This window comes from Tyto alba, unplaced genomic scaffold (genome assembly GCF_018691265.1).
Source record: "Tyto alba isolate M040663 unplaced genomic scaffold, T.alba_DEE_v4.0 Super-Scaffold_21, whole genome shotgun sequence".
Lineage (NCBI taxonomy): Eukaryota > Metazoa > Chordata > Aves > Strigiformes > Tytonidae > Tyto > Tyto alba.
The window spans coordinates 5,160,588-5,182,066 of record NW_024881295.1 but is presented as its reverse complement, the minus strand read 5'-3'; the positions used below and the strand labels follow the sequence as shown (position 1 = coordinate 5,182,066).

General features: G+C 42.2%; 1 protein-coding gene across 3 annotated transcripts in view; it reads left to right on the top strand.

Moving 5' to 3' along the window:
- Nucleotides 1–21,479, top strand: part of BORCS5 (BLOC-1 related complex subunit 5) — an 81,438-nt gene that overhangs the window by 53,234 nt on the left and 6,725 nt on the right. For all 3 annotated transcript variants that reach the window (XM_032986461.2, XM_042795429.1, XM_032986460.2), the window contains exon 3: nt 5,511–5,668. In XM_032986461.2, the coding sequence (XP_032842352.1) occupies nt 5,511–5,668 (158 nt within the window). The remainder of the gene's footprint in view (nt 1–5,510; nt 5,669–21,479) is intronic.

The following is a 21,479-nucleotide window of genomic DNA, read 5'->3' as shown; positions in this document are numbered from 1 at the left end:
CTTTGAAAAAGGATTAGTGAAATTTCAGTATCATAGCTTCACAGAGCACAGTGTGTTGTATGTGAAACTTTTATTAATAAAACTTTTGGAGGCTGGAGGGTTGTGGAAGAGGAAGAAGAACTGATAAAAGATCTTGTTTTCTAAATGTCCACTGTTGCCAAATGTTGGAAGCCATATTCTGGGCAAGGTAGATTTCTGATTTGATTAAATAAGGAGTTGCTTTTGAAGTCCTCTCTTATATTCCACAGAAATATTGGTTAGCTGATACCAGCAACCCTTTCTGGCCTTAAAATTCGTAACAAGACCACAGCATCGTGTGTTTTGCTATCTGTAATAATAAATTAACAACTGTGGACCTATTGGTTTTCTTTTTGTAATGTCTGCTGTTACTGGTTGAAAAGGGGATTGACAAGTGGAAATACAGAAGTCAAAAAGAAATATTAATACTTTTCAGGTTGGAAAGCGGTCAAGTTGTTGTTAGGGCTGTTCACTAAAGCAGCAGAACATAACTATGGTAGGTTACTATGTTCTGTATGTATGTCTGTAGAATCAGTATAGCATTTAAAGCCGTTTTTCAAGAACTTCTAGTAATAAAAATGCTTTTTAAACTAACAGCTTTCTTCTGCTCAGTAGGATGTGATTTGTTGGAAGTGTACGTTGACCTGGAACCAAGGAGATGACTAAGGAGAGGAAAATGGTTTTAACATGCCTCTGCTTTGCCAAGGAATAGGGAAACAATAACAGATTTGTCAAGTCTGTGGGGTCAGCTAGCCTTGTAGTGATATATGATATTTCTTTATGCATGACATACTTGGTGTATTGGGTTATTTTTTTCTAAAGCACCATTTAGGAGCTGAAATGCGAATCTTTGTCCCGTTGCTGTTTATCACCTTCACGGGCATGCTGTTTGCTGATCAGATGTATCCAGAATAGGTGAGGGGTCCTGACTTCTCTTCCTTGTGGCAGGCACATAATGTGGTCTGTCTTCCTATTTGTTTTATGGTGACATTTGATAGCTAAGAATGTGCATGTTTGGCAGTTGCCAAAGCGTTTTTGGTCCATGCACTAAAGTTCTGCAGTAGACCTTTTCCCGTTTCCCCATTCTTGCTTCCCCATGCCAGGACATCCTCCGTGCCCCTTTTCCTTATCACACTGGGGTATGTTGCATCACTCGTGCGCCAAGCAGGCTCTTCTCGAGGTTTCAACCAGTGCAAAGGTGATTCCTGGTGTGTTTCCCTCTTTGGAAGAGAACTAACAGCTTGAAAAACGAGTATTGAATTTAATAAGAAATTAGAACTGTAGATTCTGTTTTCTTCCTATTTAAGAATAGAACCGTGCTGTTGGGCGGTAGGGAGTAATAATCACACAGAGGAAATACCAGGAACAACCTTTTCTCTGTGAAGAAGAGATAGGTCAACAGTTAGTTGTTCTGAGATGTGCTGGTGACCAGGTTCAAGTTCTGGCTGTTTCGGTAGTGAGCCTGATCCACTCAGTGACCTCTGTCTCTCCCCCTTTTGGCACTTTCAAGAGTGACTTCATAAATATTTAATTGCAATAGATATGATCTCATATCCTCTTACAAACTGCGTGTAGATCAGTCACTGAGGGATGGCCCTGTTCAGTGGAGAGTTCAAAGTGTGGGGCAAGGCTTTAAGACGGAAGCGGTGATTTTCAGGAGGAGAGTTGTTTAATAATACCTAGAGATTTGCAGTGCTGGCCATCTCTCTGCTCTAAAAATTAAGCTTTCTCGATGCTGAATTGGTGGAGGCTTTTAGATACCTTCTCAATTTTCTGTTAGTATAGGAACAAAGGACACCAGTAACACCTCTGCCCTTTTTTGTGTCTCACTTTTGGTCCAAGGTTTTTTCCTGTGAGTTTCAAGTTTTTTCGTGGGTATAGGGAAGTATGCTGCTGTCTCTTAAGTGCAGAGCTCATGGAGGAGGTATTGCGTTAAGCCTGTTTGGGCTCACTGCCTGCTGCTGGGGGAGGAGGAAGGGAAGAGATCTGGGTTCCATGGCATGGTGGGGGTAGTCCTTTGCAGCTCTGCATCTCTCTGTTTCTACCCCCTGGGTTTCCCTGGTAAAATCCCTCTGGGATCTGAGTGGTTACAGTCTCTCTCTCATGGAGTTTCAAGATGACTTACTGTTGCCATCTGCTCTTTGGGAGCAAAGGTATTTGACCTGCTGAAAAATAAAATGCAGTGAATACATAAAATCACAGAATGGTTTGGGTTGGAAGGGTCCTTTAAAGATCACCTAGCTCCAACCCCCCTGCCCCGGGCAGGGCCCCCTTCCCCCAGCCCAGGGGGCTCCCAGCCCCGTCCAACCTGGCCTTGAACCCTTCCAGGGAGGGGGCACCCACAGCTGCTCTGGGCACCCTGGGCCAGCGCCTCACCACTCTTATCATTAAAAAATGTCTTCCTTATGTCCAGTCTAAATCTACCCTCTTTCAGTTTATAACCACTGCCCCTTTTTCTGTGACTTACAGGCCCTGGTAAAAAGTCTCTTTTTCACAAGCCCCTTTTAAGTACTGAAAGGCCACAATAAGGTCTCCCTGGAGCCTTCTCTTCCTCAGGCTGAGCAACCCCAACTCTCAGCCTGGCCTCACAGGGGAGGTGCTCCAGCTCTCTGACCATTTTCACGGCCTCCTCTGGACCTGCTCTAACAGGTCTGTATCTTGTGCTGGGGCCCCAGAGCTGGACACTACTCCAGTTGGGGTCTCACCAGGGTAGAGGAGGTTTTTAATGTTAGGAAAATGTTAATATTTATAGCATGGGTAGTAAGTAGTTACTGTGACCAAAGTGGAGGTTTGACTTTTTGACAATTGGAATTTCTGCCAGGTGGAAGGCTGTATGGCCTTTTTCATGCTGCTGTTTACTTTTTCCTTTCTTGAAAGTTGAAACTCGAACCTAAAATGTTCTCTGGCATTGTCAGCATGAGCCCAGAGGTCTTTGGAGAAGCTAATTCCTTTGGCTTCTCCCTACTCCATCACCCAAAATAATACCATAGTCTATCTTTAAGTGGCATATACTGTTTGTTTGTTGCTACTCCAAACATTTGTACTAGATTGTATTTCCACCTCTGCCTTTCTATGAAGGAATTCCAGCTGAACAGTTAATGTCTCCCTTCACTTGAGCTTGTGTTTTTCTGGATAGTGAATTAGAGGCTCTGCACAGTTTATTAGTTTTGCTTTTAGCATTGCATAACCTGTACAAGGTTGTAAGTGCATAATAGAAGTTTGAGTAGCATGTTCCTTTATAGCTCATTTTGCAGACCTTGGCCTATTCTGCTTCAAAATTCTGGTAAGCAAAGTAACTTGGCCAAAATACACACTTCGTGTTAATTAAATCTCTCAAATAGAGTCTAATTTTCTCCCTCCTCTTGAAGTTGGTGAGAGATTAGTAATAAAAGAAAATTAGTTGGTTGATAGCATCATGTATTTGATCAGTGCAGAAACAGGATAACTGCCTCGGGTGTATGGTGAACTCTTCATTCCTATGTGAACATTCGATGTATTAAAAGCTGACAACATTATTTGAACATTTTTCCTGACAAGATAATTTTATAGAAGATCAGAATTAGCAAACTGAGGAAGCACTAGAACATGTATCATACACATTTTTAAAAAGTCGTATTTCCTTCAGTGGGTTTGTTCTGATTAAAGTTTTGCACCTCAGTTGAAAGTAGGTTTGAAAGATTTACGATTGATATTGCTGGACCTAAGATTTTGTTTGAGATGATTCTTTGTAAAACATAAAAAATAATTTGACTATTGCTAATACAGGGTTTTGAGACTAGATGGTGGGGTGTCTATTTCCTCTCCTGACCTCTTGACTTAGGCAGCGCAACTGTAGTGGGCAACAAGTCAGTAAAACAAAATTATCTTTTTTTTCCTCTTAGGATGAGGGGGGAAAAAAGGATTTTGTGCAAAGCGTAACTGAGAGCATCCCGAGAGAATAAAATGATGAGTGTTGTTGAAAAGTAAACGTACTCCATTGTATCTGATGAAGTTGCTGTCCTCGTTTTGTTTTCATTTCTGTCTGCAAATGTTTTCAAAGAGGTTTAACTTTCTCAAATTCATAAGATGCTTCTGACTTATGTCTTGGTTTCTATCTTGTTCTTGTGCTTTGGCAAGAACTTGATGTCACCAGTTATAGCTTCCAATAGGCATGGGGGCTATCCACAATAGTTTCCATTTCCCACTGAGGTACGTTCTTAGAAGAACTTTTCCAATCCAAATAACTGGCATTTACTATTTTTTAATTGCTTAGTATGATACTTGCTTACATTTGCTGTTTTAATGTCTTTTCCTGTCTGTAAACTGAGAGTCCCAGAGGGCAGTCACTGAATTGAGTTTACATAGTTTTGGGGAAAAGCAGATTGTGTGTATATGCTGTTTGTCACATGGTGTCCCAACAAGAAAAAAGTTGAGTTAATGCTGAAGGAAAATAAAATGAAAGTAAGTAAATGAAAAAGCAAAAAAAAGGATGGCCTTAGAGTTTAGCATCATTTTTTCCAGCTGCTTTGGGGAAAGCGGTCAGTATGGCACACGTATGCTTTTGCTCAGCAAAGGTTCTCAAGTTGCACGATGTAGGCAACAAACAATGGGCAGGAGAAATGTCTCTGGACAATCTTGCTCCTCAAGACATTACCAGTGACCCAATTTTAAGTCTAATACATTTTTTTGGAGAGCGTTTTGTGCAACCTGGTCATGCAAGTAGGTAAGGTTCTTAATTCCATACTAAAAAACAAAACAAAACAAAACCAAACAAAAAAAACCCCCAAACAACAACAAAAAAAACCCAAACACACTCCACAGCCCCCCCCCAAAAAAAACCCAAACCCAAAAGTATATATTTTACTGGTCTTTCAGATTGTAAAGAAACATCCTAGAATATTAAATGGTTCTGAAGCTTTAGAACAGGCAAGGTAGACAAAACAGGGACATTTCACCCCTAATAATTCAACTTATATTGGTCATTTTTTATTCAGGTTTGTTTTGGGGGACCAGTGAATTTTTAGAGCTCTTGTTTTGACAGCATGATTCTAGTGAAAATAGTTTGAGTCCCGTGCCCATATGGGAATGCATCTCTCAGCTCTTTCCTGTTCTGGTTGAGGAGGGGGCTAATTTTTCACAGTTTAGGACTGTCTGTGGAGAACAAACAGGACTCACTTTACGTGAGCTGAAAACCAAGCTCATGTACGTTATGGACCTGCATCTGGAGTCTGTGTTTAAGTTCTGTCAAGGAGGCCTAAGCTATGTGGCAAACTGTTCTTTGCGCTGCTGTGAAGATTTATGGATGTTTATGATTTAATCCATGCCCTTCCCACTTTAGCCTTCACTGGACGACTGCATTGCTAAAGTCCATTCAGCAGCCTAAGATCCTGAAGTAGTTTTTCATTACGGCTTATAAAGCTTTTCTTCTGGGTTTGTTCTGCTGCCTCTTGGCTTGCAGCTGAGCTAGTTATATGAAAAGTCAGATTAACTCTGGTCCTTCCCTTGCCTTGTAGGACACCTCAGTGGGCAGACCTCTCAGACCAACACCAAACTGGAAAAGCTGGACCCCCAGCAGGTGCTGCAGCTGTGTCTCCGGTACCAGGATCATCTTCACCAGTGTGCAGAAGCGGTTGCCTTTGATCAGAACGCGCTCGTGAAGCGGATCAAGGAGGTACTGCCTGCAGTGTGCCCGCGGCTGGTGGGGAAGGGCTGGGTGTGCTGGCTTGGCCATCTTGTGCCATGACTTCAGGTACTTGCTGTAGGTGGCCGTGGGTCACTTGTAGCCGTCCACTTTAAAGTAAACCACATAGAGAAACTTTGTGAGTGCGCACTTTAAGCAAATCTTTCTGGCTTTCACTGTGGTTACTGCTAGGTAGTGTGTTTATTGGTTATGGGTGTGATTCCTGGCTGTAAACAGTGCCTGTTCCTCTGCTATGGCAAGTACAGCAAGTAACCGTTGAAGATGTAAAAGATGACTGGAATTTTTAAAGGTAACATTCCTGATTTAGGTCTGTATAGCTGTCCTGGGTTTGAGTGAGTGGTGGGTTTTTTTGGTAGCAGGGGAGGGGGCTATAGGGGTAGCCCCCTGTGAGAAGCTTCTCAAAGCTCCCCCAGCTCCAAGTCAGCTCCACCTCTGCACCAGAACTGAGCCCATCAGCTGCACCTCTGCGATAACGTATTTAAGAAGGGACGTGGTGAGGAGGAGTCGGACTTGTGAGGAGGAATTGGGGCAGCTGCATGAACACCAAGGTCAGTGGAGGAATGGAGGAAGAAAGGAGGGGGGAGGTGTGCTGGAGCAGAGACCCCCCCTGTATCCTGTGGTGAGACAGCAGGGCGGCCCCCCCTTCCACCCATGAAGATCTACAGTGGAGCAGGCACTGATTTATGGCCTGTTATTTTTGCCTAGCTGATCAAGGTTCTGTGCCCGCAGAAGGCCGGGGTCTTGTGGGAAAAGGCAGCCCCACTGCTGTTGTAGTTCAGCGCTGGGAGGATTGCAGCATGCGGGGGTGTCCCATGCCGGAGCAGCTTGGGAAGGGCTGCAGCCGTGGGAGGGACTCCAGTTGGAGAAAGTTGGTGACCCACGACGGAGCAGTGTAAGGAAGTGCTATGGCCCATGGGAGGGACTCACATCGGAGAGAGTTTGTGGAGGACTGTCTCCTGTGAGAGGGGGACCACGATGGAGCAGGGGGAACAAGTTCCAGAAGCTCACCCCACTGAAGATGGAGGCAGTGGCAGCACTGACTGCACCCCCCATTCCCTGCCCCTGTGCTGCTGGGGGAGGAGGTAGAGATACTGGGAGCAGAGCTGAGCCCGGGAAGAAGGGAGGGGTGGGGGGAAGGTGTTCTCAAGATGTGGCAATGCTTCTCACTGTCCTACTCTGTTAAGTGTTGTTAGTGCCCGTAATAAATGTACGTTCTTTTTTTTAATTCCCCTAATGAGTCTGCCTTTTGCTCGTGACCATGCAGGGTGATTTTCCCCTCCCAGTCCTATCTTGAACCCCAAGCCTGGCTCTCTGTCCCTTCTCATTGATGGAAGAGAAGGCGGAGAGAGTGGCTGCGTGGTGTTTGGCTGCTGAACGGGCTCAAACCACAACAATAGCATACATTATATTATGTCTCATGGTTAGGCTCTAATTTGAGGAGAGAACTGGTTATCTTAACATCTTCTGTGGTTGGAGAAGGTAGTATTTCTTTCTTCCTTCAGTGGATTCGTAGAGCTAGACTTTGTTTTGAAAGCTCATAACATGCTGTCTCTTCTCTGATCCATATGAAAAAAAAAATCTTCCTGGGCTGCTGGCTTTACCACTAAACCATCGTTTAGAAATCACTGATCTGCTTAAATATTCATTGATACTGTTGGGGAGGAAATTAATTCCTGAGTTGAGCATCCTGCAATTGGATCATCTTCCTCATGTGTAACTGCTGATGTTGGAAGCAGTAGGATGGCTGACAGATATTTTTTTTTTTTTGAAGTTAGGACAGACTGTCATGAGAGCAGATCCTGTTTGAGAGTACCTTCTCACATACTCCCAGATATGTAGAAGAACTGGTGAATGCTGCATGTGTCAAAAGTCTCTGAGGCCAAATACTTTTCAGTGTCAAAAGAAAAATTTTTGAATAGGTGGTTAATTTTTATTCATGCAATATAAACAATGACCTTGATTCGATGTTGCTCTATTGGCTTAGAGTTAAGAAAATCCCACGTGACAAACTGGATAATAAATTTGATTCATGGGCTGCTTTGAGAAGCTGCTGTCATCATAAAGTTGTAAGTCCAAAATAACCAGTAAAAAGGCCTTTTTACTTTGGTGTATCAAGATCTTAGGCCAGCTATTACACAAGATGTAAAGATATTTGCAGATGTTGGTGACTCAGATCACACAATCTCAGAAATGGGATTTAATTGCCAAGCTAACGACAGTGTACTGCATTAATCCAAGCAGATTGTAATTCTTTTGGCTGTTAAAGTGTGAGAGGGAATATTGACATGATTTAAAGTCATGGTAGGTGCCACCAGTGCAATCTGCATTAGTTGGATTTGCCTTCTATAGGGCAAGTCCTTTTTGAATTAGCTGTGGTGATGGTTTTTTCCAGTTCACAAAGCTTACAATTCTTTTCCTGTGTAAAATAAATAAAACTATGATATGATACTGTCACTAGCTGCTTTATCACAGACTCTTCTGAGGAAGTGAAGGGGAAATGGGCAACTCTGTAACTCGGGCAATGGACAAGTTGATTGGGTTGGTGTTTTTTTTTTTTTGGTCAAAACACTTAAGTAACTTCAGATGCTTTCAAACCCCCTGCCAGACCTGGTGGGTTTTTACTGTTCATTTTCCTAATAATTTTTAAATGTTTTTCTTGCATTGGCTGTTCTGCGTGTGTGTTCTGGAGGAGCCGGGTGGGACACACTCAGCTTAAATCATTCTTTCCAAATTGTTTGGGCTCTCCTTGGTGCACTAAATTGAACCACTGTTGACAGTTGTTGACAACAAGGGGTGCAGCTGAACCAGAGCAGGGTATGTCTCTTGTTACAAGTGTAGACAAAGGAAATTGCATTTGGCTGCACCCATTTGTCAGCAATGATTTAGTTTTGCCATGTAGACAAAGCTTTGACTGTTGGTAAAGAGTAAAAATGAAAGAGAAAACAGAGTGTATTTTGAAAAGCATAATGTATGCATGAGCTGGACAGCAAATTTTTTCAGCCTTGTTTTAGTAGTCAGTATTTACCTTTTCCTTTCTTTGACACTGTAAGCATTGAAGTGTTTTTTTTCCGATAGCAGACTTACTGACTGACTGGTGCTTTTAACTTTCCTACAAAACATTGGTGAGCTTCAGTCCCTGATTTCCTACCATTTGTCTGAGGTATCTTCACTTTTCAGACTGTCACTGACTGTACTTCAGTGCAGTAATAGTCCTACAGTCATACTGCCTGCAGCCAGGATTTTTTTTGTCTTTCCTTGACAAAATGTCCCAGGGCAAATATCTATTGCCCATTGTCTGTGTGGCCAGAAAAAATGTTTCCTGGTTTCTGGCAAAACTCAAAAGTACTGTTGTAAATTTATTGGTCCTCGATAACTCATAATTGACTGTGGTGGTTTGTAAATCGGCACACAGTCTGAATGAAAATGGTTCTTAATAGGAAAGAGAATAAGCTAAGGAAAACAAAACCACTGCATGACAGTAGTTACTGCAGATCTAAGTAGACCCATCTGTACGTTCCCTTACTTTGGGGACTAAAACAGTCTGGCTTTTCTCTCCATCCCATTTCTCCGTTTAGCCAGAATTTCTTTTCAGTGTGTTGGCTGGATCCGTATCTGCTCCTAAACATAGAACCTGTGTGGCTTCCAGGTTGCTGTGACTGTTCTGTCTCAAGAAGAAATACATTTATCCAAGCATTTCCTTGAAAGGGAAAGAATTGAAGATGTGATTGGAGGTAGTTGACTCAACTGCCTCTCTTCAGCAATTACACTTACTCGTACCCAAACTGTTGGTTTTGGAAGGGATTGATTTTTATGACAGTAGGCTTTGTCTTCACTGCCAAAAGAAAAAGGATGTGCTTGCATCTTTTTAGGGAAAAATAACCACTGTGCATTAAATATTATGTTTCTTATTAATTTTTGGCAGCTGACTCACCATCTGTCGCAATACTGCATTAATTCCAGGGCCACTGAAATATTTAGGATTCCTTTTAGTTTTTTTTTCTTATCAGTTTGAAAAACAACAGAACAGCCATTTGGGATTTATGTGTGTGTTAATCCAGGGTTATGGCATCTCACACAATTTGACAGTTTTCAAGAAAAAAGCTGTGTGCAGCATTTTCTGGGTACTTTGTCTATGCTTTGGTATTTTGTAGGATTAGAGTTTTTAGCTTATTGGATGAATCACCACATTACTGACTTCTGGGCCATTCTCTTCAGATGGGTCTGGGAACAGGATCTAGTCTGTCTACTGATGGCATGTTGGACCCATGTGAGTATGTTACATGTGTACGCTAGGAAAAAGGTGCATTTTTAAAACCCAGTAGATAATATGTTATAAAATGCTAAGGTATAAAAGGCAGTTATAGCTAGTTAACAGATTAAATTGATCTTACCTGCACCTTGGAGCTTCTGCCTCAGAATGTTTAATGATGGGGATAGAGTTGATGATGCACCTTATGAAGGATGTTAATGTTTCAGGCAAAAATTGCAGGTGTGAACCATGACTTGCTAAGCAGGGATAAAACATTCCCGGTCTGCCTGTTCTTGTGTGTTGTATGTTAAAAAAACGCAACCAAACCAACCCAAATCCTTTAGTGTTTATCAGCGTGGGGACAAAAGAGCTCAGCTGCAGTGTGGTGGGTTTAGGATCCTAGCTGTAGACAGGAGGTCTTAACTTGCTGCATCCCAAATCCCTCTCTGCCATGACAGTGCTGTAGCTCTGTGTTATCACTAGTTCAAAGTTTTAGGCAACTCCAGCTGCTGTTGGGTTTGAGAGTTCATGTGCTCTGTTTGCCCCAGTTTTGCAGTCTGTAACATGGGGGGTTTCTGCCAAGATTAGTTTGAAGGCAAACACTGACCAGCACTAAATACTAGGTAAAACTTGGAGGAAAAAAGGAAATGAAGCAGGGAGAGGGCTACTTTACATTAATTCCTTATCAGTGGAGGGTATCTGTTTTGGGTGGCAGGGAGAGAATTTGGAGAGCCATCTGATAGGGGATGGTGAATAATAGGGAATAGGAAACAAGTAGAATAGGTAATGGCTGGGGAACAGAGATAAATTTTCAGAAAGGGCCCATAATTTTGTGTGCCTCAAATTGTCTCAGTGCTTTAAAAGAAGATTATTTTTCATACATAAAGTGCTAAACTTCTCAAACTGCATCTTTCAAAACATCTGAAGGTGAATATCCAACGATTACTAGTCACATTTGAAAATTTAGGCCTAGCTTCTTTCTATGAAAGCAGAAGGGAAGCTGAAAGCCTTCTAAGTTTGTTTCAAAGAAGCTTTGAATGAGATGATCTTCAGCATTTCTTATTAGACTTCCAGTATTGGTAAAGGACATGTGCTACTCCTGTGTACCCTTAAAGGCAAATACAATTCCTAGATAAATACTGCTTAAAATGTATTTGAAAGTGAATGATTGGGAGGGCTCTTATGCTTTACGCTAAAAACAAATGTTGATGCAGTGCTTTCTGTAGATTTTATTGCCACAGGAATCCCAGACTGACAGTAGTTTTGAAAACACAACACTTTTTTTCCAATACAAAATTAAATTTAAAATATCTCAGTCTAAGCTGGTGCACACCTATGGAGAAAAACCCCTCACATTTTCAGATATAATAAACATTACTTTTATATTCTTATTTGTGCTTAATAGTTAAACAACTTTTGTCCAGACAGGCATTATCAGTAACTGTTTTGCCATATAGCCAATATAGCCATATAGCCATATAGCAGTGTATGGCTTGTTTCAGACTGGTAAATTCCTCTGTGGGAATAGCTCATTATTTTGAACAAATATTCCAGAATAAAGTATGTATTGATTTATTTTTTTATTTGTTTGGTTTGGCTTTTTCTTAATTATTTACCAGCTTGCTGCAAAACATAATTGTAATGGGCTTCTCTTAGTATGTAGTTAAATGTCCAGAAATACATCCTTTAATATTTGGCAAGTAAATAGCTTTTGCGGCCACACATACACCATATCGTGTCTCCCAATATATTTCAGCTGTTTAAAATTAAGGATAGGAGTTAAATCATTATTTTTTATAAGCAACAAGTCTAGTGCATTTGACAGACTAACAAGAAAAGCACTTTTCTACACAAGTATTACACGTGCAAGCACATTATAGCTTATCCCATGCTTATTTTAAGACTCATGAATTGTGATTCAGCCATTCTTGTCACCACATGTGTGAAGTAAAACATGCCCAGCAATTTGGGGATTTAGGAATTGCAGTTTATTTTTTTGTGAATGACTTTTGACTTTTATCACAACTATGTTGTTTTGTCAAAGGCAAACGACGTTTGTTTTATGAAGAGACCTGTCACCTAGTGGCAAAATGTGCTGGGGAACGTGGCCTGCAGAGGTCATCAACATGGCTGTGTTCCACCCTGAGGGAAGGATGGGTTTGCTATGGGCAGGGCCCCTGGCTGTGAACCCTTCCTGTTAGAGGTGAGACGGCTGGCAGTGGTAGAGACAGCTTGTAAAGGTTTGACATTCTCTGGTGGAAATTAAAGGACAAGGTACCTTGAAGGTGGTGATGAAGGGAGAAGCTGTGTAAGTGTGGGATGCTGCAAGCACAGACAGCTGCTTCTGGGTGAGGCACCACAGTTGCTCTTCTTAGCTCCATCCCTCTGTGAGCAGAAAGATTTGGGGTCTCTGGGGTTCATCCCATGCTGCAGTCACAGTTGATCGGTGTCCCTTCAGAGAATGGATTCAAACGAAGGGGAAGCTTTGTGGAAGGGTTTTTTGCTTGGTCTTTGGTTTTGTTTGTTTTAGTATCCTGCTGAGGGAGATGGTTGTTGCCATTCCTGTTAGTTATGGTTTCCCTGTAGGTGGTATCAAAGGTGAGTTCACAAAACTGTTTGTGAAACCTGTTTTCAGCGGACATGCCCTGAGAATGACACACCTTCTGACTGAGATGAATTAGGCCAGCAAAACATGAATGGCCTTACCAAGTCCAAAGTGCTGCTTCAACTTCAGGCCTTTGCTTCAGGGTCCATGTGCTCACATGGGTCACACCACTAAGTTCCCTTTCATCCCATTAAAGGGAAGTGCTCAGAGGATCAAAAGTAAGCCTGTTAAATGGAGCCTGGCAAAAATGAAAATGGAGATGTGTTTAGTTTTGATGCAGCGTATAAAGACTTTCTGGATGAGGCTGTGCAAACTTGCAATCAAAATTGAGCCTTTGGTTCACAGACTTAAGTTAGCAATGCCCCAAATCCAGGGAAAGAGGCCTCAGAATTCCTTAGAACGTAATATTTCTGAAATGGGGAGGAAACTGCGTTGAAATGCCGCTTGTATTTTCAAGGGATTTAATGCCACACTACTATGCTTTTTAGAAAAGCTGGGGAACATAGTGTTCTGTGAAGAAATCGATACCTGAAATATAGTCTTTGGCATCTTGGAATTATGAGATTGATGAGGACTGTGGCAATCAGGCTCTTTATTTCACCTCTCTTCTGTGATGAAGTGTTATTTATAAAGACTGGAATCGCAACAGGCACCATCGTGCAGGAATAGATGTGCAGGGTTGTTAAGCTGGAAACTATCTTCATGTCCTTTAGTTGATCTGTCTTGTTTTTCTCCACCCTGATGTTCAAGTAGCTTGAATTCTCTTGTGGTGGGGTGATGTCTTAACTAGCCAGCATCAAAACAGGAAAATGCTTTTGGAAAAGCTTCACAATTGTTACTTTAATACATAGAATTAATGTCTTGCTGTGTATGCCCAAGGCAGATGGCCAGTGCTCTGTTGTACTTGAACTTCATTAAGTGATCTAGCGAGTTATTGAGGAAGAGGAAAGATTGTTTGCACTTGTGACAGCCTGAAATGTGTTGCGTTAAGATGCACTGCCTCATTTTTTGTCATATAAGGGATCAGTCCCTCGCTCCTAGAATATATGTGTGAAATCAGATCCAGCATGTTCCCTTCTGTTGCGCTGTGGTTTCTTACAGCTGTTTGAGAAAAGAGCTAAACTGGAGGCCTTTCCACCACCAAATTTCCAAGGAAGAGTAAGATACTAAACTTAAACAAGCATCTAGCAGTCAGAAATGTTTGCATTATTATAGAAATTAGGTTCTTAAGAGACTGGTACTGAAGGTAGGAAGTCTAGTGTGATAAGCTTTTTATTAACACTTTCATCGGGAATAGTGCATGGAGTTTATGGTTATCAGCTACCAGAAGGAATAGAGCTCAGATTCTTCTTGCAGCTTGTTTAAACTAGGAGACTGGGTTTCCTATTCTAGCCTTGTTTCCCCAGGTGGAAAAAAACCCAAACAACAACCACCACCACACTACAACACCCTCCAAACATTGTAAATCTTCAAATAGGAGTAAGAAGTATTGGCGTCCATTCCAGAGTGAGCAGACTTGGTACTGAATTTGAGCATGAAACAGATTTGAGATATGAAGAAAGCAAGTATCAGCCTGGGGTGTATCACACAAGATACTCCCACAAGAAATAGGAGCATATTGATTGTATTGCACAAGGCTGAGAGATGATCTTGTCTGACAAACTGTGTGTTCAAGGAAGGTGAGTTCATAGCACAACAGAAGGACTGTAAGGTTGCCTGGGTAGTGGAGAACCTCAGGGAGGAAGCTGGAAAAGATCTACCTGCTTGGCTTAGTCAAGTGAAGACTGAAAATAGTAAAATTTCTCTTTCTAAATAAGTCTGGAGTTAACGTAGATTAAAAATGGTCTTCTCCTCCCTGCTGCATACAGGAGAAGTCACCTCGCAGGCTTTCATTCTTAAAGATTACCTCCGGGTTTAATGTTGAACTGAAATTTTCAAGGTGTCAACTCTACCCCTAAGTGAGAATTGGCATGGAGGAGGCTGGGGCGTGAGGGGAGGTGTCAGGAATGTTAGCGAAAAGCTGTTCAGCAGTTTGATGTTCATTTCAGATAGGTTAGTATTATTTGCAAATATTTGGAGTTGCACTGATGACTTAAAGATGCTAAGTGGTAGGCTGGGGGAGCGGGGTTGACCTTGTGTTAGCAGCCCTATAATTAGCATTCTGATAACAATCAGATGTGATCTGCAGAGATGACTTCATGTTGAAAGTATTACAAAGCCTTAGTGCAAATAATCTGTCCATCTTGCTTTTTATGAAGGGTAGGGTTTCCTTAATGTTTCTGTGCCATTGGGGCATGAATGTTTCTATATGAGAACATTATTAGCCATTATTTCAACACTGCTCTAGAAGTACGAAACATGTCATTTACTGGTAATTAATTTGTGAGGGCGTTGTTCCTGACTGGATGTGTCATCTACTTCTGGAAGCCTGGATAAAATGGTGAATTACAGGATAGTAGAATAACCTGTAACCAAGGGTGTGTAATGGACAAGAAATAAGATTTTTTTTTTTTTTTTTTTTTTTTTTTTTTTGAACCAGAAGAGAAAGTGATATATTTGAAAGGCAATTGCTGGGACTGGCAAATTATCTAAAACATAAAATCCCAAATCAGATGAATTTCAACTGAAAAAGGTGCTCAGGCAGTTGTTGTAAAACAAATCAACATAACAGCAGTATATGGCAAGGAATTTGTAAGACTTTTTAAAGTCAGAAAGGATTCTTGGGTCATAGCCTTTCCTTTTGCATAATCCAGTCCACAGGATTTGATTCTGTTTTATGCCTGACCTGAGCTGCATGGAAACTGAAGATGAACTATTTACTTTTTAATTATAAGTTCTTCTGCCAGGTCATAGTGTAAATTTTCAAATGTCTTCTTGCTTTTGAACAATTTTTTTCTAGAGATCCATTTGTAGATATAAACAAGGAGAGATAAGTACTCAGCCTTCTGTGAAACTTGAGGCCACTGTGGCTCAAAGCAATACAAATGAATGCTCAGAGTGGATTAGAGTTACCACGACTCACTGAACTTTTGTCTGAATTGTTGATCATCGGTGGTGGTATGTACTCTTCTTATTGTATTTTGAACAATAGTCTATAGCCTCAGAAGAACTTGCTATGTAAATGATCTATAGTGCTCAAGATTCCCTTGAGGCTTTCCTGAAGCCAAAGACTTCCTATCAGAAATTGTGACCTCCAGAAAAGCGCTGGGACATTTGAACTTCAGCACTGCAGAAGTATGTTGGAGTCAGTCTTGAAAGTACCTCTCCTGGGAATGAAGGAGTAGATCCTCCCCTTATCATCACTGGGATGCACTTGGCTCATTTCGTGTTCTGTTTGAACATGAAAGAGCTGATGTAGAGCTGCAAAAGGTTCTTTCAGTAATTTTTCAGGTTATCAATGGTTAACGTTGTTAGAGCTGACATACTTTCGAGTTTCCCTGGTAAGAATTTGTTGATTTGGACTTTCAGATGAGAACTGTGGCTGTTGGGGAAAGAGCAAAAGCTTCATCTGGGCTGTCAGTTGACCATAAATCCCTGATTCCTGACTGCTGGGCTTGTGCCACTGCACATCTCACACTTCAGCCTTCTTGCGTGTGTACGAGCCATCTGCACAGCACATGGGGGGGAGGTAGGTCTGATGCAACCAGCTGCATTGGACGGGCTCTGTAAGTGCGGCAGGGTGCTTGAACCCATCTTTGTCTGCAGTACCCCAGACAAAAAAAAAGAGGGAGTCCCAGATAATCCTTTTACCACTTCACAAACTGTAGGAAACAGATAAAACTCAGCTCCTTTGCATTCCTGAGAGCAGATTTAAGGGCTTTTTCTTCTTAAGTAGTGTTCTCTTCTAGAAAATGTTTTCTTCTAGTGCGTCTAACCCTGACTAAATATGGCAAAGGTAGCATCCCCTTTTGAACAATTTTGAAAGACCTCTGGAAAAGGACATCTGGAAAAGAAGACCTACAGCTATCAGGTTGCAAGTGGGAAGCTGGGAATAATATCATTGGCTCAGATGGCTTGCAAATGTAACGATGCTGACTGTTTTAGATAGCGCCTTTTCACTCTGAAATGCAAATGGTGGTGTTTTCTGAGAAGCATCTCGTTAATGGTAGCGGTCATCTCTCTTCAAATTGAAGCTTACTTTTGGTGGGAAAACCACTTCTTTAAAGCTAGTCATTCTGACATGTTGAAAGTACAGAACTGAAATGTATGATAAAATAAAACTCTAAGGGTAAACAATATTTACGGGCGCTGTTGTCCTATAATGTTCAAGCTCTGGCTGGATATAGGAGTGTTCAGAATGAATAATATTGCAGCAGTGTAAAATCAGAAAATGAGGGAAGTGAAGACCATGTTTTGTAGCAGAATTATTAGGTACTCTGAAGTAAGAGTCTAGGCAAGAGATCACTCCGTAACAGATACAGATTTTCTTTCTCTAGGAACAGCTAATTAAAGACAGGTAGGAGTTTCTTATTAATTTCTGGAGCTGTAGTCCACAAAAGAGGTTTTGTGAGGATGTTGTAGACACAGGGTCATTAATCTTGTGCATTGTCTGGGTGTTTTTTTGTTATTTATTTGTTTTAAACTTTCCCATTTAGGAGAGGTGTGGAAGCATTTCTAATGCTTTGAATGTCACATAACGTTTTTTAGTTGTAATAAATTTTAGAGATGACTTTTAAGATGGATGTAGATTGTTCTACAACAGCAGCAATTGAAAGCTCTAAAAAAAGTGTTCTTACTAGTTAAAGTTAATGAGCTAGAACTTACTTATAACCTTTTCTTGGTGACAATTTATAAAACTTACTGATTTATAAAATTATAATTTATAAAACTTGTGGTGTGGTTTGGTTTGGTTTGGTTTTTTTTTCCCCCCCAAGAATCTTGTTGTGCATTTAGTCTGACACAGCTACAGCAAACACTGGGTTCAGATCCAGGAACATGTGCAGTAGGAGAGATGGTGCTTGTCTTCGCGTAGTGGTCCTGCCACTTCTGTGACTGTCAGGCTGATGGATCAGTCAAGGAAGCTGACGGGACAGAAGACCAAACCACTGAAGAAGAGAGAGCCTGAGAAGACCAAACTTGTTTTGTTCTCCCCCACTGACGTAGGTGCAGAACTGAGCCTGTGATCATGCAGCTAATTTGAAGGAGGAGGGTAGGACTGCTGCTCTGCAGCCTGAGGTTGCGTTGGGTTTTGTGTGATGTGAAACTGTGCCCTGATTTTTGCTTGCTTGTGTTATGGTTTAGCTGTTTTGAGAGAGAAAGCTGTGGTGTTGAGGGAAATGTAAGTAAAGTCCAGTAGGACAGGACTGTGGTATGAGGTGTATCCAAGCTGGAGAGCTGGCTATAGCATCTACAGCACCAGGTTCCAGATGGCTATTGGTTGTTGGGCTTTGCTGTCCATCTTCTCCCACTTCTATGAAGTGGGGCCCTGCTTTTTCAAGGGCTTGGAAGTCTATCTACTGGTTCATTAGTGCGGGGCGAGAGGTAGGTATTGTTTTAATCGTAGCTTTAGGACTCTTTAGCAACAGTGATAGCAGTCATAACTTGAGCTTGGGGGACTGCCAGTTGGCAGAGGGATGCTGGTAGCTCTCAAGCAGGGAAGGCTCGAGTCAGAGCTGTGGGGGAGACGTGGGCTGCAGGGGTCAGGCTGCACGGTAGCAACAAACCTCTCGTCTCCCATAATGCAGTATGCAGGAAAAGATTTACATAAAGGTGGAGAAGCTAATTTCAAGAATGAGCTTTCTCATTCTTTAGAATTCCGAATTCTTTTGTGTAACCCAAGGCCTCCCAAAATAGTTACATCTTGATGTTAAAGGCACCGCAGCCTATCTTACGCTATCATGCATCTGCTATAGCTCTAAGGGACCAGGTATGGATTTAGCTGTAGATCTTTTGAAGGGCCCTGAAGCACCTATTAATATTAGGTGCTCAGTGTTAGGGCCAGTTAAAATGGTTACTCCTTGTTCTTTAACTTGACTGTGATCAGCACAATGCTTAGACAGAATAACCCTTGGCAATTGTTTGCAACAATGACAAATTACAGAGGGAGCAAAAGGAACATTTTGGCACGGGGTTCGGTGTTGGGTGTGATAAGCAAAACCTAAATTACAGTTGTTTACCTGGCAGTAGTGCAGAGGAAGGCTACCTACGAGGGCTGTAGTTGTGACAGATGCTGAAGGAATAGGACACGAGATACTTGGCTGGTCATCTGTTTTCTACCCTGGCAAAGCTGCTACCCAGTAAGTTTATCACCTACCAGTGTGTGGGATGAGTGGGAGAAACAGAGGATGTTCCCATCATCAGGAAGTCATCACGATCTATTGTGCTAACTTTGCGTGACATTATCAAAGAGAGGGGGGAAGAGGCTAAAAAAAAAAAAGCCATTCATTGAGCACATTTGTTTTCAAGCAGTACAGAAAGAGGAGCTGTCTCCAGTTTTAAGTGCGTTGATTGAAAAGTATTTTCACACCAGCACATTGTGACTAATATTCCATGCAGTCATGTTCCTGCCTGTCACTTTCTGATGTGGTTTTTGTGCAGCTGCAGGAAGGAGTTCATTTAACCCCAGCCAGACACCTGACAGCATGAAGGGAAAGGCCGCTTGTGCTCAGAGCGCTGTTCTAGCAAGTGAACTTTCTGGAATAAGGATTGTGCCTTAACTGCTGTGTTTTTTTGAGTGGCAGCCACAGGCGATGGGAGCTGATGGCTAATCATTAGGGCAAAGGGACACAGGACAAATGGATGTCTAGCTGAGCTCCTGAATGCTGTTGCTGAGTGAGGGGGGGGGAAACAAAACATCTTCTTGCCTTATTGGCACGTTAGGGAGGGAGTGGAGAAGCTGGGAATGACAGCATCCTCTTACAATATGTATTTGTTTTGTTACGAATGTCAGCCGTGCCTCTCTAGAAATTCGATGCCAAGTTTAATGAACTTCTGATTGCGTTTGCATGTTCTCCAACCAGGGAAAATGTGTCTAGCTGCAATTTTCAGTCTCAGTCATTGAACTAACTAGATGTGACCACTGTTTCTGAGAGCTCGGGACACTTACATGCCCATGACAGAGGTGGTATAAAACCACGCCAGGTAAGAGGTGTATATATGGGGCAGTGGTTTGTTGTCAGTGTGGTCTCTTGAAAAGAATTGGGCGGTATCCAGTGCTGACCTCAGTCTTTTTGTGGGCTAAATTAATGTCTTTATTCTGCTTGGCAGTGTGGGCCAAGAAGAATTTTAAAATGAATGCAAGAATTTGTGGTGTGTGAGATGTCTGAAAGTACACTCAATTGTTTTTGTATTTCATCAGTGTGGTGTTACAAATGGGCCTGTGTAATGCAGAGGAGCCTGTGAGCCCTTCCTGGTTGACAGTGTGAATGGTGTAGCAGGAGGGGCTGTGCTGGGGCCCTTTTAAGTGGGGGAATATCCATCTTGCACTGTTGTTGGAAGTAATTATGAATCTGTTTTCATTTGAAGAAAGAAAAGCCCAGTAGATGTCATTTCATGTTTAAAATGTGAAGCTGAGGCATAAATTAGTGTCCTGCTACTACTGTTTCACGGAGGAGTCATGAGCTTTGAAATAGAAACGGAACCAAATTCTGAATGTCACTGGCTGTACAAAAAAAAAGTATGCCATGCTGGAAAGTGAGTTTTAGGTTTGTCCATTTTTATGATACTGTAGTCCTAAAAGAAAAACTGAAGAAACTCTTCCATCCTTTTTGATGTAGGAAGGGGGAAAGTTCCTGTCTTCTACTTTGGGCATGTCCAGCCTCAGGTTTGCTGCTTTAACAGGAAGAATTATTCTGGAAAGATAAAATGGGCATTGGTAGCTCTCACCCCTTTACTGAGAAGATGTCTCTTTTTCTTGAAACCAGGCTGGGCAGAACCTCTTGTTTTGATGAGAATTAGGACGCCGACCTTGTGTGCTGGGCTCTGCCCCCTGCTTTTGTTCTGTTGCTTCTTGACAGGCTTCAGGTCCAGTCTTTTGATTCTCTAAACCCTTCTATACCTGTAAGGTTGGGATGATGATAGCTTACTCGGTGTTGATGATGAAACCTCAATGGTGAAGTCATCGAGGAGCTGGTGACAGGGCAGCTCCACATCTGTCAGGGTTTATAGGTACAGGGTGGTGACCTGCCAATGGGGGAATTGCCTGCAGCTGTGGTGGGCAGGTGTAGTAGGAAGCTCAAAGCAAGCAGAGCAGAAACAATGGCTCAAAGAAACACTCACAGATGGTTGTGGGCCAGTGGAAGAGCTGCTGGCCCTGAGGCAGCTTGCTGGGCTTCTCAGAGAGCTTCTCAGCCAAGGTTGGGCAAGAATGCCGAGACCTGAGTGGTTTCTAGAAGAGAATGTGGTAGGGCCTCGTGTCGGGGAGGTGGGAGTTGATGGGAGCTGCTCAGAGAAGGCAGATTCACTCTTCTGACCCTCGAGGGTATCTTGAGAAGCATAGACTGCCTTGGCTATGGGCAAGAGAGCAGACCCTTTGCCTAAGCTCCCTTTCTCCAGGTGCTTTTTATCGCTACGGAATGGAATTAAATAGTTGGGAATGAAGCAGATTCTTATGTGCATTTCCTGTCCATTGCAAGATTCCTAAAGGACAGTTTTAGTCTCTGTGGTGGGTAAGTAGGGATGACCCTCCGAGTCCTGCAACTGAAGGCCCTGTCTGAGTGCCAGAGGAATGGGACTGCGTGCTAGGAGGGGTAAAAGCACAAGGTCTGGCACTGGAGGAGCTCACTTGGAGGGGGAGGAGGCAGGAAGGATGTAAGTATGTATTTAGGCCCGCTTCAAGGAAAGCTGCAAAGAGGCATTGGCATTTATATACAGGAGTTAACACACAGCGTTGTTTTTTTTTTTTTTTTTTTTTTTTTAACTAGTTAAAAAAACAGATTCAGCCTGAGTAAAAATTGACCTTTCCTCACAATTACTCAACTTCAGCCTTC